At 43.5% G+C, this 20,959-nt stretch overlaps 1 protein-coding gene across 2 annotated transcripts in view; it reads right to left on the bottom strand.

The window, feature by feature from the left end:
• The window catches only part of WIF1 (Wnt inhibitory factor 1), a 67,804-nt gene that overhangs the window by 22,412 nt on the left and 24,433 nt on the right, over window positions 1–20,959 (bottom strand). For both annotated transcript variants that reach the window (XM_014577093.3, XM_006130199.4), the window contains exon 3: window positions 12,722–12,830. In XM_014577093.3, the coding sequence (XP_014432579.1) occupies window positions 12,722–12,830 (109 nt within the window). The remainder of the gene's footprint in view (window positions 1–12,721; window positions 12,831–20,959) is intronic.

A 20,959-nucleotide genomic window follows, 5' to 3' on the forward strand; every position in this document is an offset into this window, starting at 1 on the left:
AAGCACAATTTGTGTTTGGCTAAAGCATATCTTCCATGAAAGCTCATTTTACATGAAGGTACCAAGATATGGAGAATACACCACTTCCCTTGATACGTTGCTCCTATGGTTAACCAACCTCACTCTTAAAAATGTATCCCTAGTTCCTACTTTGAATGTGTCTGGATTCAGCTTGCAGACGTTACTACTACTTTGAAAAGCCTTTTACTATCTAGGTCACCTCTCAACCTTTTTGCTGATTAATTAAAGAAATGGATCTTTTTAAGTCTCCCCAACCCTTGAATCATTTTATTTCTAATGGGAGATTGTGTGCAATGGTGCTAATACTCTAGGGCAGTGTTTCCCAAATGGTGCTCCGCGGAACCCTGGGGTTCCGCCAAGCGAACGTAAGGGTTCAGCGAGAACCCGAACGCTCCCCTCCCCCCGCCCATAAAGAGACAGAGGAGCCCGGCACGCAAAGACGCTGGCTCCTTCCCCGCTCCCCTTTCAGACATCTCCCGCCTCCCCCGCTGCCGCTCTGCTTTTACCACCGGAAAAAGCAGAGTGGCAGTGGGGGATGCGGGAGAGGGATGTTGGGTTGATCGGGCAGAAGCGGGACAAGCAGCTGTTGCTGCTGCTAGGTCCCTTGGTAAAGGCAGCGTGTGTGTGTGTGTGTGGAGGGGGGAGTACTATCAATGAGTGGAACACCGGAACTCCTATTCACTGTGAGGATGGGAACAAATCCCCATACACACTGTGAGGACACGTGGCTCCTGTGTGTGACTTTAAGTTTAAGAATTCGATCTAATATCAAAATTCCCCATGGATCGTGGGTTAAAAGAAGGAACTTTAAAGAGAAAAGTGAGTACTTCAAACTCCAATATTTTTACTGAAACCAGCAAGGAAAATACTGAGGCAGCTCAAGTTAATTATGAAAAATTTCAGCTGACTAATAAGAAACACAGGTATTGTGAGGACTATTTGGCATTTGGATTCATAAGCAATGGAAATGAAGATGCTCCAGGTGCCCAGTGTGTAGTGTGCAACAAAATATTATCTAATAGTTGTTTAGTACCTGCTAAATTGCGAAGACATTTTGAAACAAATCATCCAGAATACAAAGATAAAGACATTAGTTTTTTTAAGCAAAAGCTTGAATCGCTTGAAAAAAGTAAACTCTTCATGTAAAAAATTGCCAAATCTGATAATGAAAATGCAACAGAGGCATCTTACAAAGTAAGCTATCGTATATCGTTCGCCGAAGAAGCACACACTATTGGGGAATCACTCATAAAACCATGTGCAAAAGATATTGTGATGTGTATGTTGGATCAGGAGTCTAGTAAAAAAGTTGAGGCTGTGCCACTATCAAACAATACTGTCACACGTCGTATTCGCGATCTTGCTGCTGACATCGAGAAGGAGCTTATTTTTCAGCTGCATTTATGTGATGCTCATGCATTACAATTAGACGAGTCCACTGACGTTGCAGGTCTTGCAGTTCTGCTTGTATTTGTCCGTTATGATTTTAATAGTTCTATTGAAGAAGACTTACTTTTATGTGAATTTTTGCAAACCAATACAACTGGTGAGAATATATTCAATTGTATCTATAACTTTATGAAAACACATCAAATAAGCTGGGAAAAATGTGTTGATGCGTGCAGTGATGGTGCCAAAGCAATGATAGGAACAGTGGCTGGCGCTGTAACACGAATAAAAAATGTAGCACCAAACTGCACGAGCAGTCACTGCATTCTCCACAGACACGCTCTGGTAGTTAAGAATATTTCTCCCTCTCTTAAAAATGTGTTGGACGAAGCAGTACAGATTATTAATTATATAAAAACTTGACCATTACAATCAAGACTGTTCAAAATTATGTGTGAAGATATGGGTAGTCAGCACACAGCCCTGCTTCTACATACAGAAGTCACGTGGCTATTACGAGGAAAAGTGCTGGTTAGATTATTTGAATTGCGTCATGAGCTCTCCGCAAATCTGATGGATCACAAATTCCAACTGTCTGATCGTTTAACAGACTTTTTGTGGTTATCTAGAGTTGCGTATCTTGCAGACATCTTTACAAAACTAAATGAAGTAAATCTGTCGCTGCAAGGAAAAAATGTAAATATTTTTAATGCGAAAGACAAAATTTTGTCATTGTCACGGAAGCTACAGTTTTGGATCTCATCTGTAGGACGAAATGATTTGGATTGTTTACCAACTCTGAATGATTTCCTGGAAGAAAATGGATACAAACTTGATGAAGATATTCGCAGCGACATTGCAGATCATCTCCGCGATTTATACACGAACATCATTAAGTATTTTCCAAACATCAATGACAACAATAACTGGATTCAAAATCCATTAAGTTTAACAGAAAAGCCAGTCAGTTTTTCTACACAAGATTATGAAAACCTAATTGAAATCGCTTCAGATGGCCAATTAATACAAAAATTTAAAGAAGTTTCTCTGATTACATTTTGGAGTGACTTATGTCAAAGTCAAGAATATTCATCTTTATCAAGACGCGCAGTTTGTCAGCTGTTACCCTTTGCCAGTACATACTTGTGCGAAACTGGGTTCTCGAACTATGCAGCAATGAAAACGAAATACAGAAATCGACTGAATGCTGCGCCAGATATGCAAATCCAACTTTCTAGTATTAAACCAAATATAAAAAGAATTTGCCAAGAAAAGAAGAAAAAACACTCTTCGCATTGAAAACTATGAATATAATTAATCCCTGGCTAGGGGGTTCCTTGAAATTTTTCTGAGTTTGAAAGGGTTCCGTGGTCAAAAAAAATTGGGAAACACTGCTCTAGGGCTACGACTAGACTGCCCCCTCTTGCGCAAGAGAATATGCAAATGAGGCAAAGCGGTGAATATTGCCATGCCTCATTTGCATACTTAATAAGATGCCATTTTTTTTGCAAAAGACCCTTGCATAAAATGGTGGCTCATTAAGTATGCAAATGAGGCATGGCAATATTCACCGCTTTGCCTCATTTGCGTATTCTCTTGCGCAAGAGGGGCAGTCTAGACATAGCCTAGGAGCGGAATGTGTGATAGCCATGAGATTTTGGGTTGAGATTTCCAAAACAGCCTAAGGGAGTTAGGACCCCAACTCTTTTGAATTTCAATGAGATTTGTGCAGCTAACTCGCTTACGTTCCTTTGGAAATCTTGGCCTAGATTGATTTCAATCAGAATCATCTTGCTAAACCTCCACCCTGTTTGGCTGAAGAATCAGCTAATCTTCACCTATCCTATTCCTTTCTCACCTCCCTCCCTCTGCTCTACTTCTCTCTGCTCTTCCCCCCTCTCTTGTGCCTAATAAGATTGAGAGGAACTAGAGAGGTCAGCCTTTCTCTTCCTCCCCTTTAATGTAATCTACTACAATCCATTTTGACTGAACTATTGCAAAGTATTTACTTTAAAAATATTATTAAACCATGGATTGTAATAATAAATATTTTCATTTTTGTTGTCATACACATCTGTGGGTACATCTAAACTACATGGCTCCGTCGACGGAGCCATGTAGATTTGTTTGTTCAGCAAAGGGAAATGAAGCCGCGATTTAAATAATCACGGCTTCATTTAAATTTAAATGGCTGCCGCGCTTAAGCCGACAAACAGCTGGCCAGCTGTTTGTTGGCTCAGCGCGCTAGTCTGGACGCTCCCCGGCCGACATGAAAGCCCTTTATCAACCTCCCCGGTAAACCTCATCCTACGAGGCATAACGGGGAGGTCGATAAAGGGCTTTCAGGTCGGCACGGGAGTGTCCAGACTAGCCCGCTGAGCCGACAAACAGCTGATCAGCCATTTAAATTTAATTTCCCTTTGCTGATCAGCCTAATCTACATGGCTCCATCAATGGAGCCATGTAGTTTAGACACACCCTATAGGAAACAAATTCACTGGTGCCTGATTTGCCTACTTTAGATCATAGTTGTAGAACTAATACACATGGCACACAAGAGACACACAAATGAGCAAATTAAGAGCAAACAACTAAACATTACTTTATAGGATGTGTTTATATAGCCATGCTCAGTTAATTTAGATCTGCTTGCAGACTTAGTTTAAAAAATAGCCCTTTATACTAGCAACTACCTGTTAACTACTATGCACGCTGTCAAACTGATTACTAATCACTGTTAAATATCACATGCATTGTAACACCAAGCATGATTTAATTAGGGCTGACTATACATTGCAGACACTAAGATGCTCATCATATACAAATGTGTACAGGACTTACTTAGTCTTGGAACTCACCCAAACTACCAACAGGTTAAAAATTAGCCAGACCTCCTGTCATGACAGTTACTAGTGCTCCTTACTGAACTATAAAACTCATCCCTGGGAATCTTGCAAGAGTGTACCAGTTCTTCATGAAGATAGTTAGAGCTGATCATTTTATTCAGACTTTTGAAATGTTTAAAAACCAATGTGGCTGTGTCTAGACTGCATCCCTTTTCCGTAAAAGGGATGCAAATTAGACACATCGCAATTGCAAATGAAGCGGGGATTTAAATCCCCCCTCTTCATTTGCATAAACATGGCTGCCGCTTTTTTCCGTCTCGTAGCTTTGCCGGAAAAAAGCGCCAGTCTGGACGCGGATCTTTTGGAAAATAAAGCCTTTTCCGAAAGATTCCTCTTATTTTAAGCAGGGGGGGGGGTGTTTAAATCCCTGCTTCATTTGCAATTGCGATGTGTCTAATTTGCATCCCTTTTACGGAAAAGGGATGCAGTCTAGACACAGCCTCCATGTATCAATGATTCAGACTTGCAGAGCCTTCTGCATCTCTCTCCTGAATTTTAAATAAAACTGTTACACTCTCATTTTACAGAAAGAGCCCCATAGTTTACACCTTATTTGTACTTTTGAGAAAACAGAAGACTAACATTTTAATAATTGTTGACAATCAGGAACTTTTGTATTATCGGATCATTTGCTAAGATGATACAAAGGAATTCAGGATAAGGTAGCACAAAATGCACGTCACAGACACAAATAAAAAAATACCTAAATGTTTCATAAAAATGACAGCACTTGCTGCTTTTTATATCAGCTTCTTGACTTACATATGTGCTAAACTCTTCTGTAATCTCTTTGTTTCACAAGTGATTATACTGCAGTAATTATGGCACACTAGATTACGACACTAGGGTTGCCAGATGGTTTCAACAAAAATACCGGACACACTTGACATTACATCACAATCTACATTACATCTTATTTAGAAAATACCAGACATTTATATTTTCTCAATTTGTTTCCCGAACAGAAAGCTCAAATACTGGACTGTCCGGTTCAAAACCGGACACCTGGTAACCTTATACGACACTATGGTGATCATGAAAATATACTTTTCAATGTAGCTCACTCAATGCAGAACACATATGAGTTCTTTATGTTAAATTCCAGATTCCAGGGAAAGGTCACATTGCTGCTAACATGACATTATTTCAATGCTATCATTTTTAAAATACTGTAAACTGATTATTTCAGCCTCAACTATTCTAAATGTATTCCACAGGTTGGACCTCCCTGTTCTGGCACTCTTGGGATCTAACTGGTCTTGAACAAGAGGATTTGATGGACCAGGGGAGGTCCCCCCACTCATAGCCTGTGCTGCCCTGTCGGAGCGCCGCAGCCAGGGCCAGAGCTTTGCAACTGGAGCTCTCTGACTGCCACCGGGGCCAAAGTTCTCTGACTGCCGCCAGGGCTGGAGCTCTATGGCTGGTGTTGGCCCCGCTACCGCCTAGCCGCTGGGGCCAGAACTCATCGCTGCGCCATCCACCCATGCTCCCAACTGAGTTGCCACACTCCGGCCCCATCGCAGGACCTCGCTGTTCCTGGGCTCTCTGGTCCAGGAATATCCATGGTCTTGCTGAACCACAGATGTTGCTGGACCACAGAGTCCCGGTTTACAGAGGTACAACCTGTACAAAAAATAGCCAGAACCAGTAAAAGGCATTTTGCTGCCCTATGAAAACTTCAGTGTGTGCCTTATGTCCTGCCACAAAGCCTCAGGCCATTCTCTCTCATCCTCTATGGCTCCATTTCTTATTATACTCCTGCCATGATGTGGCCCTCCCTTTCCACTGTCCTCATTTTTTTTCCTTCCTTTTTCTGAGATCTGTCTCCCTCTTCCCCAATCCCACTCTCTCTTCCTCTGCTCATTTGGCTCTCTGTGCTGATGGGATATGTCAAAGTTTTGCTCCTTTAAACAGGCAGCCACTTAGGCCCTAAATACCTTTGAAAATCTAGAACTATCTCCCTTCAATGGAATTAAGGCTTACCTACATTTGAGGATCTGGGCCGTAGCTCTTAAACCAAGAAGGAGTTGGGAGGGATAATTCCTGATTCTAAACTGTTTGGAGAATAAGAGTTCAGCCTCTGCCTGGAAGGGAGGACGGGAAGGAATGGCCAGCTGAAGAGCATCCATACTCTAGTCATCACTCTTCTTAAAGCAGTTCAGCTCTACTCGATTAAAGGCCTTTTATGCATCAAGACCTGAGCCAAACGGATCACACCCACAACACAGTATGTTTGTTAGTTACTGACCTCAGTTAAACTCTGTCTTGTCTCAGTCGTGGCACCAGAGAATCTAGCTTATTAGCAAGTACTTCGGTGAAGACTTTAACACCAGTAGTTAATAGAAAAATAGGTACACAAGAGGCACAGTCAATGTTTTCTCTGTTGGGCTTGAAAATCAATAAAATGTGGGCTGCTGCACAAAAAATCTAGAGAACTTAAAATACAAAGCCAGGCTTGGACACCAATCTTTTACTAAAGTGTTACGTTATTCAGGTGACACTTCCTCAGGGCCTGATGATGGAGACTTACTTCCAGGGGTCTATTTAATTACATGTCAGATCCCTTCTACATCATAGATCTAGTTATAGTTTCCTCCTGGTCTTTAGTAAAGAGTATGCAAATTAACACTCGCAATTTAATTTCATCTAATTTTTCCTTTATTATATATGAGAAAAGTTTTTACATATACATATATAAACTTCTACCTCATGATGCACAATTCTTTTCTCTTTTAGTTAAGACTGTTTTACCATACCTTACTATGTATATAGGCCTTTTCTCATTCAACTCATATCACAATGTCAATGTTGGGATTTTATTATCCCAATCATAATAATGTTGCTTAAACCAAGAAAAAACTCTCTTTCATCCAGAAGTAAAATCGTAAATTACCCCACAAGTGTTGTCAACTTTAGAAATATTTTTTTTAAAAAGTGTGTTAACTATTTTGTTTAGTTTCTCTCTCTCTCTTTCCTTAGAAATGAATGAGTTTACCTTAAATCACTGCTATATGCATTCCCCATTTTTGTTTCTTCAGGCTCTGTATTTTCCATCCATTCAAAAATAGATTTTGGGATAATCTTTCAGAGCATTCAGAGGTCCCTGAACATGGTCCAATTATATGTGAGTTATCTGATAGTAGCTTCAATGTAAAGGGTTGTAAAGGAGATCGTTGTAGGCAAGATTTTGGCATGGTTTAAGCCATAGTTTTTGTACAAGTATAGCTATGGGTACGTCTACACTACAGCACTAATTCGAACTTAGTTCAAATATATATATATAAGGCTTTAGTAACTTCCACTGCAGTTCATCTGATGAAGTGGGTTTTACCCATGGAAAGCTTATGCTTTAATTAATTAGTTAATTCGAACTAAGCTAATTCGAACTAACGCGTCTAGAACTAAAAACTAGTTCAAATTAGTGTTTTGCTAATTCGAACTAGCATGTCCACATTAAGTGGACCCTGAACCGGGCTTAAGGATGGCCGGAAGCAGTGCCGGCAGGGCATCACAGGAGGACTTAGAGCGTGGAGATGCTGTCTCAGGCTAGCCAAGGGCTGCGCTTAAAGGGACCCGACCCCCACCCCGGACAGACAGTTCTCAGGGGTGCCCCGCTTGCAAACCAGTCCTGGCTTGGAGTGCCCGGAGTGTCCACACTGGGCACATCACAGCACTCGGCCATCAGACCGGCTGCACTTGCCGCAGGCTGCCATCTGGGAAGATGGGGCAATTGGGGGGCTGCAGGAGAGCTTCCACCCCCAGAAGCCCGCAGAGCCAGCCCAGTCCTCCCCATCGGGGGCTAGTACCCAATTCCTCCCTCACCTCCTTCCACTTACCCTTCCTTAGCCCCTTTTCTTGATGTACAAAATAAAGGACAATTGTGTTCAAAAATGGAATCTGTCTTTATTGAACAAAACTGGGGGAGACTGGGAAAAGGATGTGGGAGAGGGGAAGAGAGAGGGTGGGAGAGGGGAGGGCAACTAAAATGATCAGAGGTTGGGAACAGGTCCCATATGAAGAGAGGCTAAAGAGACTGGGACTTCTCAGCTTAGAAAAGAGGAGACGGAGGGGGGACAGGATAGAGGTCTCTAAAAGCAGGAGTTGGGTGGAGAGGGTGCATACAGAAAAGTTCTTCATTAGTTCCCATAAAGAAGGACTAGAGGACACCAAAGGAAAGGAATGAGTAGCAGGCTTCAAACTAGTAACAGAAAGTTGTTCTTCACAAAGCAAATAGTCAACCTGTGGAACTCCTTTCTGCAGGAGGCTGTGAAGGCTAGAACTAGAACAGAGTTTAAAGGGACGTGAGATCAAGTCATGGAGGTTGGGTCCATGGAGTGCTATTAGCCAGGGGGTAGGAGTGGTGTCCCTGGCCAAGGTTTGTGGAAGGCTGGAGAGGGATGGCACGAGACAAATGGCTTGGTCACTGTCTTTGGTCCATCCCCTCCAGGGTCCCTAGGGTTGGCCGCTGTCGGCAGACAGGCTACTGGGCTAGATTGACCTTTGGTCTGACCCAGGACGGCCATTGTAAGCTCAGGGTCGGGGGTCTCAGTGGACCCCCTTGATTTTCATGCACACCTGCTCCTGGGTGGCCAGGCTGGCAGCTCTCCTGCCCTAGACGGCCACTTTCCTGTGCCTAATGCAGAGATCGTGGACAAGGTCCACGATGTCCGCACTAGCCCAGGCGGGTGCCCGCCTCTTGCGGTCCCGGGCAAACTCCCGGGAGCCACCAGCCTGGTCCCGGGAAGAGGGGGAGGGCTGGGGGGCATCGGGTGGCTGGCTCGAGCCGTGCCAGGTGCAGGGTCTGCTGGCTGGGTGCTGGCAGGCTTGCACCTGGCTTGGGCACTGTAGCCAGCCCGTGCCCCTTTAAGGGGTCCGGGGCCAGGAGGGGGGCAATAGAGTTTCCCTGGTGTTGGCCAGAGTGGCCACCAGGGAAACCTGGGGAGGGCTAGCCTCCCACTAGTTCGAATTAAGGGGCTACACACCCCTTAATTCGAACTAGCTAGTTCGAACTAGGCTTAATCCTCGTAAAATGAGGTTTTCCTAGTTCGAACTAAGCGCTCCGCTAGTTCGAATTAAGTTCGAACTAGCGGAGCGCTAGTGTAGCGCCTATGAAAGTTAGTTCGAACTAACGTCCGTTAGTTCGAACTAACTCTGTAGTGTAGACTTACCCTATGTTAGTGAGAGTTGAGATTTATTTTTATTGAAATAGTTGTACCAGTGAAATCTATAATGTGAATGTAATTATGCCAGTATGAAGGTGCTCATATCAGTTTAGCCTGAATTAACCAAATCTCCAAAGCTATGTCCACATAGAGAGGAATGTAGTGCTTGAAGTATAACTGGATAGTTACTGGTATAATTAAAGCTGCACACTTTTTTGTATAGACAAACTGTAATGATATATACTCTAGGTGGATGGAACTAATTGTGTCAATGTAAAACCTTTTTGTGCTTTGCCTCCACTAGGATTTTACTTTGAGATTGCTATCCTAAGGTTAGCTATCTCAATTTGAAAACACAATTATTTTTTGCAGTGAACACAAGGTGTAAGGAGTACCTTATTACACAAGTATTCCTATTGATTTTAGTGATACTATCATCAGGTGAGGTACTATTCAGGGTGAGTAAGGATATCACAGTCTAAGCCTCGGTGGTCAAGTCTAGCATATACTTGCTGGGGGTAGGGAGCAAGGGGCATAAACCCTTGGGTTTGTAGATTAGAAAAAGATGTGACATTAGATTGGGGTTAGTGAATAAATAACATTTTTAACAGCACTGCAGCACACAAGTAAATCAACTACTGAATGATAAACTGACTCATCTCAATCAAATTGCCCATGTATTGGAAGGCTCTACCAGTTTTGCTGGAGTTTTCAAATGCATCTCATCCTACAAAAACTCTGGAATAACATTACCTCTGCACAGACACAATGGCTGTGTCTAGACTGGCAAGTTTTTCCAGAAAATCAGCAGCTTTTCCGGAAAAACTTGCCATCTGTCTACACTGGCCGCTTGAATTTCAGGAAAAGCACTGACGATCTCATGTAAAATCATCAGTGCTTTTCCGGAAATACTATGCTGCTCCCATTCGGGCAAAAGTCTTTTTCCGAAAGACTTTTGCACAAAAGGGCCAGTGTAGACAGCACAGTACTGTTTTCCGCAAAAAATCCCCAATCGCAAAAATGGCGATCGGGGCTTTTTTGCGGAAAAGCGTGTCTAGATTGGCCACGGTCGCTTTTCCGCAAAAAGTGCTTGTGCGGAAAAGCATCCTGCCAATCTAGATGCGCTTTTCTGAAAATGCTTTTAACGGAAAACTTTTCTGTTAAAAGCATTTTTTGGAAAATCATGCCAGTGTAGACGTAGCCAATAAGTCTGATTTACCACTAAGCTGGTGAACATTTTCAATCTAAAAGAATTTATTAAAAAATGCTCTTTTCCAATCTTGATATTTAATTTAATTTTTCTCTCTCTATATGTATAAAAAAGTTTTTCCTGTTGGGCAACAGAATGACATCATCAGCCTACTTGAAAGTGGAGTCTCAGCATCTCGCTTATTTGTGCTTCTACCAGAAGCAACTGTGAAACTAAGATCTGTCCGTAGAGCCATCTGTAACATGTACAATAAACTTCCAATAATCCGGTACCTTTAGGACCCGGCGGTGCCGGATTATCAGATATGCCGGAGTACCGGAAGGGGGGCTATGAGGGGTCTGGGGTAAGGGGTCAGCAGGGAACTGCACAGCGTGGCAGAAGGCGGCGCTGCGGGACCAACCCAGCAGCACCCCAGCTGCTCTGCCCCCGGCTTCCCCAAGTCAGCCGCTGCTGAAACTGCTCAGTTTCAGCAGCAGTGGACTTGGAGAAGCCGGGGGCAGAGCAGCTCCAATTGTCTGGCTGACCGGAGCACTTCCGGGTTCCAGTTGGAGCCAGACTATCAGGAGTGCCGGACCACTGGATGCCGGACAATTGGAGGTTTACTGTAGTACATGAGCAATAGATTAATTAGCAGTTTTTTTCTATACAGCTTTGTGTGTTCACTTTTCTATATAATCAGTGCAAGATTAACAGGCTTGAGGAATTGGAAAGTGCAGCGAGCACGGGGTGCAGCCCCCTAGTAATTTTTAATTTATTTTTATTAATACTGAATTGATACTGCCATCAAAATGCTTCCTTTATAGTCTTTCACTTTCAAAATAGGTACATTACACCATTTCATTACCATTTTTTTTAATAAAAATTCTACAGTGTGACTACAGTAAATTGAAAAAAGGGAAGTCTGTTTTCCCTCCTCCACTTTCCCATCTCCCCCTCCACTTTCCCATTTTTTTGTTTTTGTTTTTGTTTTTGCTTTTGCTTTTGCTACTGTATAATTTTTAATGAGTCATCTTAGTCATTAAGCCCTGGTCTACACTAAGGTGTATTTTGAAATAACCCTCCTTAGGTCGAATTTATAAGCAAAGCGTACACACGACCAAGCCCGTTATTTCAAAAAAAATGGGCTGCTTATTTCAAAATCTGTACTCCTGCTTTCCTTGGGGAATAATGCTAATTACAAAATAGTTATTTCAAAATTGCAGTAGTGTGGATGCTTCGGTGCTGCTATTTTAAAATAACTATTCCCCAGCGTAATTCAAACTAATTATTCTCCAGTGCTTCCTGGAGCTCTAAGTTGAGGTTGTGTGTCCACATTAACAGAGTTTGCCTCGGACTAATTTTGAGGCTTCTCTGTAGTGGAAACATGCTATTTTGATTTTGTAAAATCAGGGGTTATTAAGCCGAATTTAGTTATTCTGAAATAATTTCCTAGTATAGACATGCCCTTAGTTTAAACAAAACCAAAATTAAAAATCATTTTTGATAATGAAAAATTTTGAAAAACAAAGTCAGACTATCTGAATATTATTTGCTTACTTTATACTGGCTGTGCACAGATCTAAATGACTATATGAAGTGAAAATTAGTTCCCTTATGTATATGTAATGTCCACAATACTATAACCATTGACTATTATTTAACTACTACTACTATTACACAGATGTTATTAACTAAAATAAAATAATAATGCCTTTGTAAAAATTTTGAACCACAGTAATGCTTCATATAAATGAATTTTATGCATCAAACTTTGGACCAACTCCTGCTGGCCTATTTCCATGACTAAGAGTAACAAGATTTGGCTCAAAGAAGAAAAATAACTTTAAAACGCTGTTCATTAGATTTTTAGTAATGAAATACTCTAAAATGATTTCATATTATTTACATGGAACAAGTGTTCATCATTATAACAAACATTTCCTTTATGCTAAAATTTACAGTACAATTTATAATACGGTAGTTACCCTTTTAACTATTTGCTTTAGAATGTATTTTTCCAGAAACTTTATATTTATAACATGAACAATACAAACCTGATGCTTTGTGGGGAACTGTTCCAAGCAGGGGGATATTTATAGTTGGATCAGCCATTATGCCTTTATCCAGTGAGCGCAAGGACAGGAACTCATAAAAGTATTCAGCCTGCAACAAAATGCATTGAAAATAAATGTTTATTAATTGCAGTCACTGGAGCAACTATTCAATATATAATCCAAAGAGGAACAAATGTACATTTTCAGTGTTCAGACCACTTGTTATATTTTTTCTTCTTTGTTTAAACATAATTTTCAGAACATTTATCCTACTGAATACTGAAATATGATAGACCTTTAAGCCTGAGGCAGCCTAATTGCAAGCTGCATGCTTCCTTGCGTTGTACCTTGAAAGAAAGTGCATAAATACTGTGGTGGGGCTAGTCTCCACTATGCAGGCTCTGCCAATATAACTGTAGTGGCACATAGCTATACTGGCAGAGCCTCCTAGTCCATACGCAGCATATGCTGACAGTTTTTCTCTCAGTGCAGTAATACCACTTCCGTGAGTAATGTTAGCTATACCAACAGAAGCAGTCTCATATTGACAGGGCTGCCTCTACACCGGTGCTTTTGCTGGTGTAGTTGTAGTTGTTGGGTGTGGTTTTTTTCCATACACATTTCATAGCTATGCTAACAAAACTCTAGTGCAGACCTGGCCATGATAATCACATTTGACATGACTAGCACCTTTCATTCCAAGAGATCATAAAGTGCTGTGCAAATGATGTCCTTAGCCCTGATAGAGCCACTTTGTTGCACTATGGCAGCACAAAGAGGCCATAAAGCTGCCTTAATTGAGCAACTGGGGATTCACACCCAGAGTTGGATTTACACCACATTCTACTAGCCTTCATAGAGGATATGTTGTGGGTGTGACCAGCTGGCATGGATGGAGCACTGCTCTGCACTACTGTCCATTCACTTCCTTTGTGCATATACATTATGGTAGAGTCTTTAATTATATCATTCCATCTCCACAGGATGCTAACCTCATTCAGTGAATGTTTGTTTATATCCTCCTTGTTACATGTGTGGTCCCAGGCTTTACTTAATGTACACCATTCAAAACCTGCACTGATCATTTCCTCTTGTGGTGCCCTCACACCAGTATCTGTGTGCTTCAGATTTAAATGAATTTATCTTCCCAAACCACCCCAGTGGGAGGTGGTGGTATTATTACTATTTGCAGCTTGGGAATGGAGGCATGGAGAGATTAAAGAAAAGGTATCAAAAGTGCCCATTAATTTTGGTGCTTAATTTGTGAGGCCCAAGACCTGATTTTTCTACGTAGGTAACAGTGACTTCAGTGGCACTTGTGAATACTCAGCCATTCTGCAACTCTTGCCTTAGGTGTATCACATTGCGCACCCAGAAAGTCCCAGCACCACATATGAATTTTGGGCTAATGGCAGTTAGAGGGCTAACCTGTTTAGGAGCTTTTGACTATCCTGCTACGCCTCTATTGTCTAGGCACCACGGGCAGTATGTACAAAGGTACTTCAGACCCTAAGTCCCGTTTTTAGGCATCACTGTGATTCATAAAAATTCTCAGCTGCCACGGACACCTGTAGCTCCCTAAACTCAGCACCCAAATTTTGTAGTACAAGCTCCCTAGGTGCCTAAATTTCTGCATCTGGGCACACATGCTGTCACCTCCCTGAGATTTTAGCACCATATTTTACTGTAGAAACTCAGAAAGCTTTACTCATGCATTGATTTGATCCATCTATACTAGTAACTTAACACTATGCCATATCCATAGCCCTGACCTCTGAGGAAGCTATTTGTGAAATACTTTTTCAGGGTTAACATCTGAATATTTGATTTACAGTAAAACTCCGATGGTTCGGCATCTGATGGTCCGGTACTCCTGATGGTCCAGCACCATCAGGAACCCGGAAGTGCTCCGGGCAGCCGGACCATTGGAGCTGCTCTGCCCCCGGCTTCTCTGATTCAGCCGTTGCTAAAACTGACCAGCGGCTGAATCAGGGAAGCTGGGGGCAGAGCAACTGGAGTGCTGCCGGGTAGATCCCGTAGCGCTGCCCCTCGGGGCTGTGGGACCAACCCGGCAGCACCCCAGCTGTCCCCGATTCAGCCGCTGCTGAAACTGACCAGCGGCTGACTCCAGGAAGCCCGAGGCAGAGCTGCTCTGCCCCGGCTTCCTGGAATCAGCCCCTGATCAGTTTCAGCAGCAGCTGACTTGGGTACACCTGGGACAGAGCAGCTAGGGTGCTGCCAGGTTGGTCCCCGCAGCACTGAGGTGCAGCGCTGCAGGGACCAACCCAGCAGTGCCCCAGCTGCTCTGTCCCAGGCGTCCCAATTCAGCTGCTGTTGAAACTGACCAGCGGCTGACTCCAGGAAGCCCGGGGCAGAGCAGCTCTGCCTCGGGCTTTCTGGAGTCAGCCACTGGTCAGTATCAGCAGCGGCTGACTTGGGAACACCTGAGGCAGAGCAGCTGGGGTGCTGCTGGGTTGGTCTCGCAGCGCCAAGGGTCGGTGCTACAGGACCAACCCGGCAGCACTCCAGCTGCTCTGCTGCAGGTGTACCGATTCAGCCACTGCTGAAACTGACCAGCAGCGGCTGAATCAGGGACGCCTGGGGCAGAGCCGGACTATCGGAAGGGGGGGCTATGAGAGGCCTGAGGTGGCATCCCCCCACCCCACCCCACCCCAGACCCCTCATAGCCCCCCCTTCCAATAGTCTGGCATATCTGATAATCCGGCACCCCCTGGGTCCTAAAGGTGCCGGATTATCGGAAGTTTAATGTACTTGGTATCTCTCAAATATTATGCATCAGGGATGAATTCTCTGGTCCTGTGTGAAGAATTTTAGTCCCTGACAGAAGATCCTTATTGTGAATAAGGTACAACTGATTGATGTTTGCCACCAGAAATGGAGATGAAAACCAACTTAGACAATGTGGGGCCATCTGACTCTTCTACAAGTTTGATTTTATTTTTTCTATTATGCTGGAGAATATTGTGAACAGAAAATAGTCAGTTATGCTTCTGGTGCCTGATCATCTTCTCATCTGGAATGAAAATTCAGTACCTTTGTTGGATCCCGGATGCTGGTTCATTCTTCCTTGTTGATAAAAGTCACTTCCAACGTGTTGCAAAACATAGATGTTGGCTGATCTGGGTTGGTGTCATAGTTCTTAGAACCCATCTGATTGCTCTGAGCTTGATTCAGTTGATACTATGTAGGAAGTCCATTCTTCCATTAACTCCAGATGAAATTGTTCCCCAAATGAGCTTCCTTTTGGACCTAGCATACATTTCTCCCAAACCCCATTAAGCTTATTTGATTCTGACATGCTATGAGCCTCTGAATGCACCTTGACAATGGGATAAAGGAGAGCCAAGGTGATGTGTCCTAGAAAATAATAAACTTCTGGAAAGAAATTAAGAAATTTCTGTAGAGGACAGAAGTGGAACATCACTCACAACAGAGATCTGGTGCAAGAAAACCGTTCTGAGACGTCAGAGCTCTTATAGATGTGACCGAGAAATGAATGACATGCTGTCTTATGGCCAAAAGTTTCTGAACCCTGTCCTTTGATGAAGACAAGCTTCTGTAGAGACTGATATCTCATAGAGGAGTAATATTGACCGAATGGGCGCCTGGTAGTGTAGACAAATCCAGATTGCCCAAATTGTGTTCTGGAACAATGGGATGGATGCTTTGTGCACCTTGTCCTTTTCTGATGAGCAGGTTGTTTTAGAACAGAGATTAACCCTTTTTTGCCCCAGGGAAACACAATGTGATCCAATATTTTGGAAAACATCCTTTTGGGGAGAGACAGGTGATCCAAAAGGTGAAGCAACACAACAGTAACATTTTCTTTTGCATATTAAACTAAACACCCTATGGAAGTTTCATATAATTATGTGTAACTTCTCTCTTACCCTTTCCTTTCTGGGTTCCTCAGGACCCGCCTTCTTATGTACTTAAATGCCTAATGTTGACAGTAATGGAGATCCCGAGTTTTCCCACGGTGATGTTGTATAGATGGGAATGCTCTATCCACTGCTTTGCTGCAGTCCTTTTACTTATAAAGGAAATTAACCTTAGTGTTGCCTCCCTCTGGCTGGGCCCTGAACACACTGGCATGACTGAAGAACCTCCAGGAGTAAACCTGAGCTAATCTATGCAATGGTGCCAGCTCAAAGGTACCACTTACAAACAACCAATATGCTTAGATGTAACACTTGTATTTGACAATTTCACAAAACATGATATAACAAATTAAAATTAATTACAGTGTCTCAACCAGTGTTCCAATTTTTATGTCCATGTGTGGAATGAATTTTATTATGTGCACCATGATGGAGGTGATGTGTGACACATAACGCCTATACAGATGCACATCACAGAACTCAATCTGCACATGGATGGTGTGTGGCAGGAGGGGGCTGAGGGCTGGGACAGAGCACTGGGATGTGTCAAGGGTGACGGTGATGACTAGGGGTGCAGGCTCTGGGGTAGGGCCAAAGATACCAGGCTTGGGGTGCAGGAGTAGGCTCAGGGCTGGGTTCTGTGGGAGAGTGAGTGCTCCAGATGGGGGTGCAGACTCTAGGGTGGGGCTGAGGAACGAAGGGTTTGGAGGGAATGCAGGCCTCTATGGAGAGAGAACACAACCTCCCGCCCCGTCACTGCAGCCACTCAGGACCAGATGAGAAGCACCTCTCCATGACTGCAGCAGCTCCAGCAGGGCCTGGCTGGGGAGGGGTGCCACAACATGGCTCTGGCATATCCAGGGTAGGCTGGGTAGGGAATGAGGAAGGGGCACCTCTGCCGCAGCCGCAGCAGATGCATGCCAGGGCTGGACTGGGGCTGGGAGGAAGTGCCTCTCCCCTGCCATGGAAAGTCCTGGGAAATTCTGTGCGCTGGGGCCAGCAGACTGAGGCACCTTTCTCCAAGTCACAGCAGTTCCACTCGATGGTTGGTGGTCAGAGATGTCTCTCTCCCAGTCATTTCAAGTCCCTGTGATTCCTATGGCATGAACTTGCAGTGTTTTCCTCCCATTTCTCAGATTTACAGAGGTACAAGAGCAAGGCAGAGGAAATAAATCTTTCAGGACTGAGGCTATGTCTACTCTAGGGAGTTTTGGCGACAAAAGTGCTATCAATGTGCAAAAGTCACCAAAAGTGAGGCTGGAGAGAGACTGTTCTTTGTGGTGACGAATGGCAGAACAAGGAGCAATGGTCTCAGGTTGCAGTGGGGGAGGTCTAGGTTGGATTTTAGGAAAAACTGTTTCACTAGGAGGGTGGTGAAGCACTGGAATCTACATCCCTAGGGCTGTGTCTACACTGAGCCGTTTTTCCAGAATAACTTGCCAGCTGTCTACACTGGCCGGTTGCTTTTCTGGAAAAGCAATGACGATCTACTGTAAAATTGTCAGTGTTTTTCCGGAAAAACTATGCTGCTCCCGTTCGGGCAAAAGTCCTTTTCTGGAAAAACTGTTCTGGAAAAGGGCCAGTGTAGTCAGCACAGTAGTCTTTTCTGCAAAAAAGCCCCGATCGTGAAAATGACGATCAGGGCTTTTTTCCGGAAAAGCGCGTCTACATTGGCACAGACGCTTTTCCGGAAAAAGTGCTTTTCCAGAAAAGCATCCTGCCAATGTAGACGTGCTTTTTCTGGAAATACTTATAACGGAAAACTGTTCTGTTTGGCACCCTTTTCCGGAAATGCTTAAATGTAGACATAGCCTAGGAGTTTTAAAGTCCTGGGTTAACAAAGCCCTGCCTGGGATGATTTAATTGGGATTGGTCCTGCTTTGAGCAGGGGGTTGGTCTTGATGACCTCCTGGGGTCTCTTCCAACCCTATGATTCTGTGAAGCCTTCGCTTGGCTGCAGCCTGCTTATCTCAGTGAGCCAGGTTGGGGTTACATAACAGCCAGATTGTCTCACAGCACCACCCTAATTGATCTCTAGCTAAATCCTTCAAGTGATCTGGCGGGATTAGTCAGTCTGTGTCTGTCACTGGCAATTTGATTGCACTGCCCAATATTTTGATGCCTAAATAATTGCCAGCCAGGCAGCAGCATTCCTTGGACAATGCAGTTTGTAATGCATTAGTCTGCCATCCTGGTACTATGTCCATTCCAAGAAAGCCACTGAAACTGATCCACTGATGATGGAAGCAGTTACAAGGTCTGGCAGGGGCTATGAATCAGCATTCACATAGCACTCACTGTCAGTACCCAGCCAGGACTGGGGAATACAATGATCCAATCAGTGATGAACCTTGGCCACGTGACACCTGAGGCACATTGTGCCTACACTAAGAAGCATACTGGGTTTAGCTATTTTAGCATGACACTTAATATGGAGCAGCTGGGGAAGAAGGCAAGAGTTTAAACTGTCAATCTCACATTTTTTAGCGTTCCTTAGGACCCAATTTCACTGTTGTGCAACAGAACTAAAACTAGGGATGTCAAAGGGAGCTGCACATTCTGAGTCTCTGAAAAATTAATCCTGAATGACAAGTGAGCGAGCGACTCTGCTGAATGAAGCCTATTTTCCAATATGCCTGGCTCAGCACTATCCCTAAATAGGACCAGAATGTAAGGATCTTTAAGGATCTTAGATGCACCTTTCAATATGCATTGTGAATCTTTACATGGCACAGTCAATTAAGCAGTTGGGAGTCTTGACACCAAACTTTCAGTCACATGCTGCCCTTGATCCATAATGGGAATCTCTTTGATGTCAACAGGAACAGATATGTGGATTAAGGCCAGATGGGTTTTTGATTCGATTTAAATTTTTACCTGATAGTTCTGGTTTTGTTTTGTCATCTTTTTAGATCCATCTATGCCATAGGTTCCGAAACTGGGGGGTGCGCCCTCCTGGGGGGGGGCATAAAGAAATTCTGGGGGGGAATGAGGGAAACCGTGAAGCGACCCAGCCCCCTCCTCTCCTGTCAATCCCCCCACCAAGAAAGAGCCCGGTCCGTTCTGTAAAAAAATTCAGAAAATGAATGGATGGCGTATCTCGAGCAGACTTCAAAATGCACGCTTCAAAAGGGCAATGCCTGCTCTGCTCTTAAAAGGACAACATTTTTTTTTTTTTGGTCAACAACTCCCCCCCCTTTTTTTTAAAACATTGGTCCCGGGAATTAAAGGGGCCGCGACTTTTTCGGCCCCAGTCAGTCCCTTTTTTCCCCCCCTCAACAAGTTTTGCTGCTATTTTTTGGGGAGAGGGGCGGGAGGGTTTCTCAAAAATCAAAAAGGGGACGTGATGCCGAACATTTTGGGAACCACTGATCTACGTGATGCAGGCTTCCCAAAGAGAGACCCGAGGTGTAGGTAAAAAGAAGTGACCTGATTCTCTTATCCTTTGCATCTAGGTAATTTCATTGATTTTTCCTAGTGTATGAGGGAGGAACCAGGCTCAGAGTTATAGGCAAAATGTTGGCTCCTGAGATGGCATTGCCTAAAGCAGACAGAACTTGAGGCTGTTTTAGGAAATGTACATTCCACATTCCGGGCATCCTAAAATCAACTCTTACCCTTGAGCTTCCTCAGCTGTGTAGCCATGTGACTACCAGATATTAGGCTTAATTTTCAATTCAATGAAAAATCCAAATACATAATCTAGCACCCAGACACAGGATCTGATTCTTCACTTGTTTACAGCATTATAGATTGAGAATAACTTCTATGATGTCTATGGAGTTCCACTTGTGTATGGAAGGTATAAGTGAGAGTAGAACTAGGCATGCCATAAGGAATGTTGAGACGTCAGAAATGACTGACGGGATTACACTGAATTATAAAATGCCATTTTTTACAATTCTGAGAAATATTATTCCTCAAAAAGTGCTTCAGAACATCAAGGATACCATCTTTTAAAGAAGAGTGACACATCTCTCAGCAAAATGAGACCCCTTTCAAGCACCTCCTTTTTTTCTGTGGCATGTCACCTGTTCTATGAATTATGTGAGCATGACACTGAACTGAAAGGTAGGATACACATTGGTTGTGCTGTGTAATCCTTTGCTGCAAAGTGTTGCAGTAGAGATTGGACAGCTATACTATACTACTGAGCCACACATATTTGGAGACTATAAATGTTATAGCAAGAGCCATGCAGTGAGGAAAATCACCAGTCAGGCTATGGCTTGTCAGAGCTGAGAAGATGCTACGATGCTTTAGGAGAGGACTTCTCCCTTGTGCATTTAATCTGAGGAATGTGTGCATGAGTAAGTCTTATGCCTTAAGCTTCATT

The sequence above is a fragment of the Pelodiscus sinensis genome, chromosome 1 (assembly GCF_049634645.1).
Source record: "Pelodiscus sinensis isolate JC-2024 chromosome 1, ASM4963464v1, whole genome shotgun sequence".
Taxonomy (NCBI): domain Eukaryota; kingdom Metazoa; phylum Chordata; order Testudines; family Trionychidae; genus Pelodiscus; species Pelodiscus sinensis.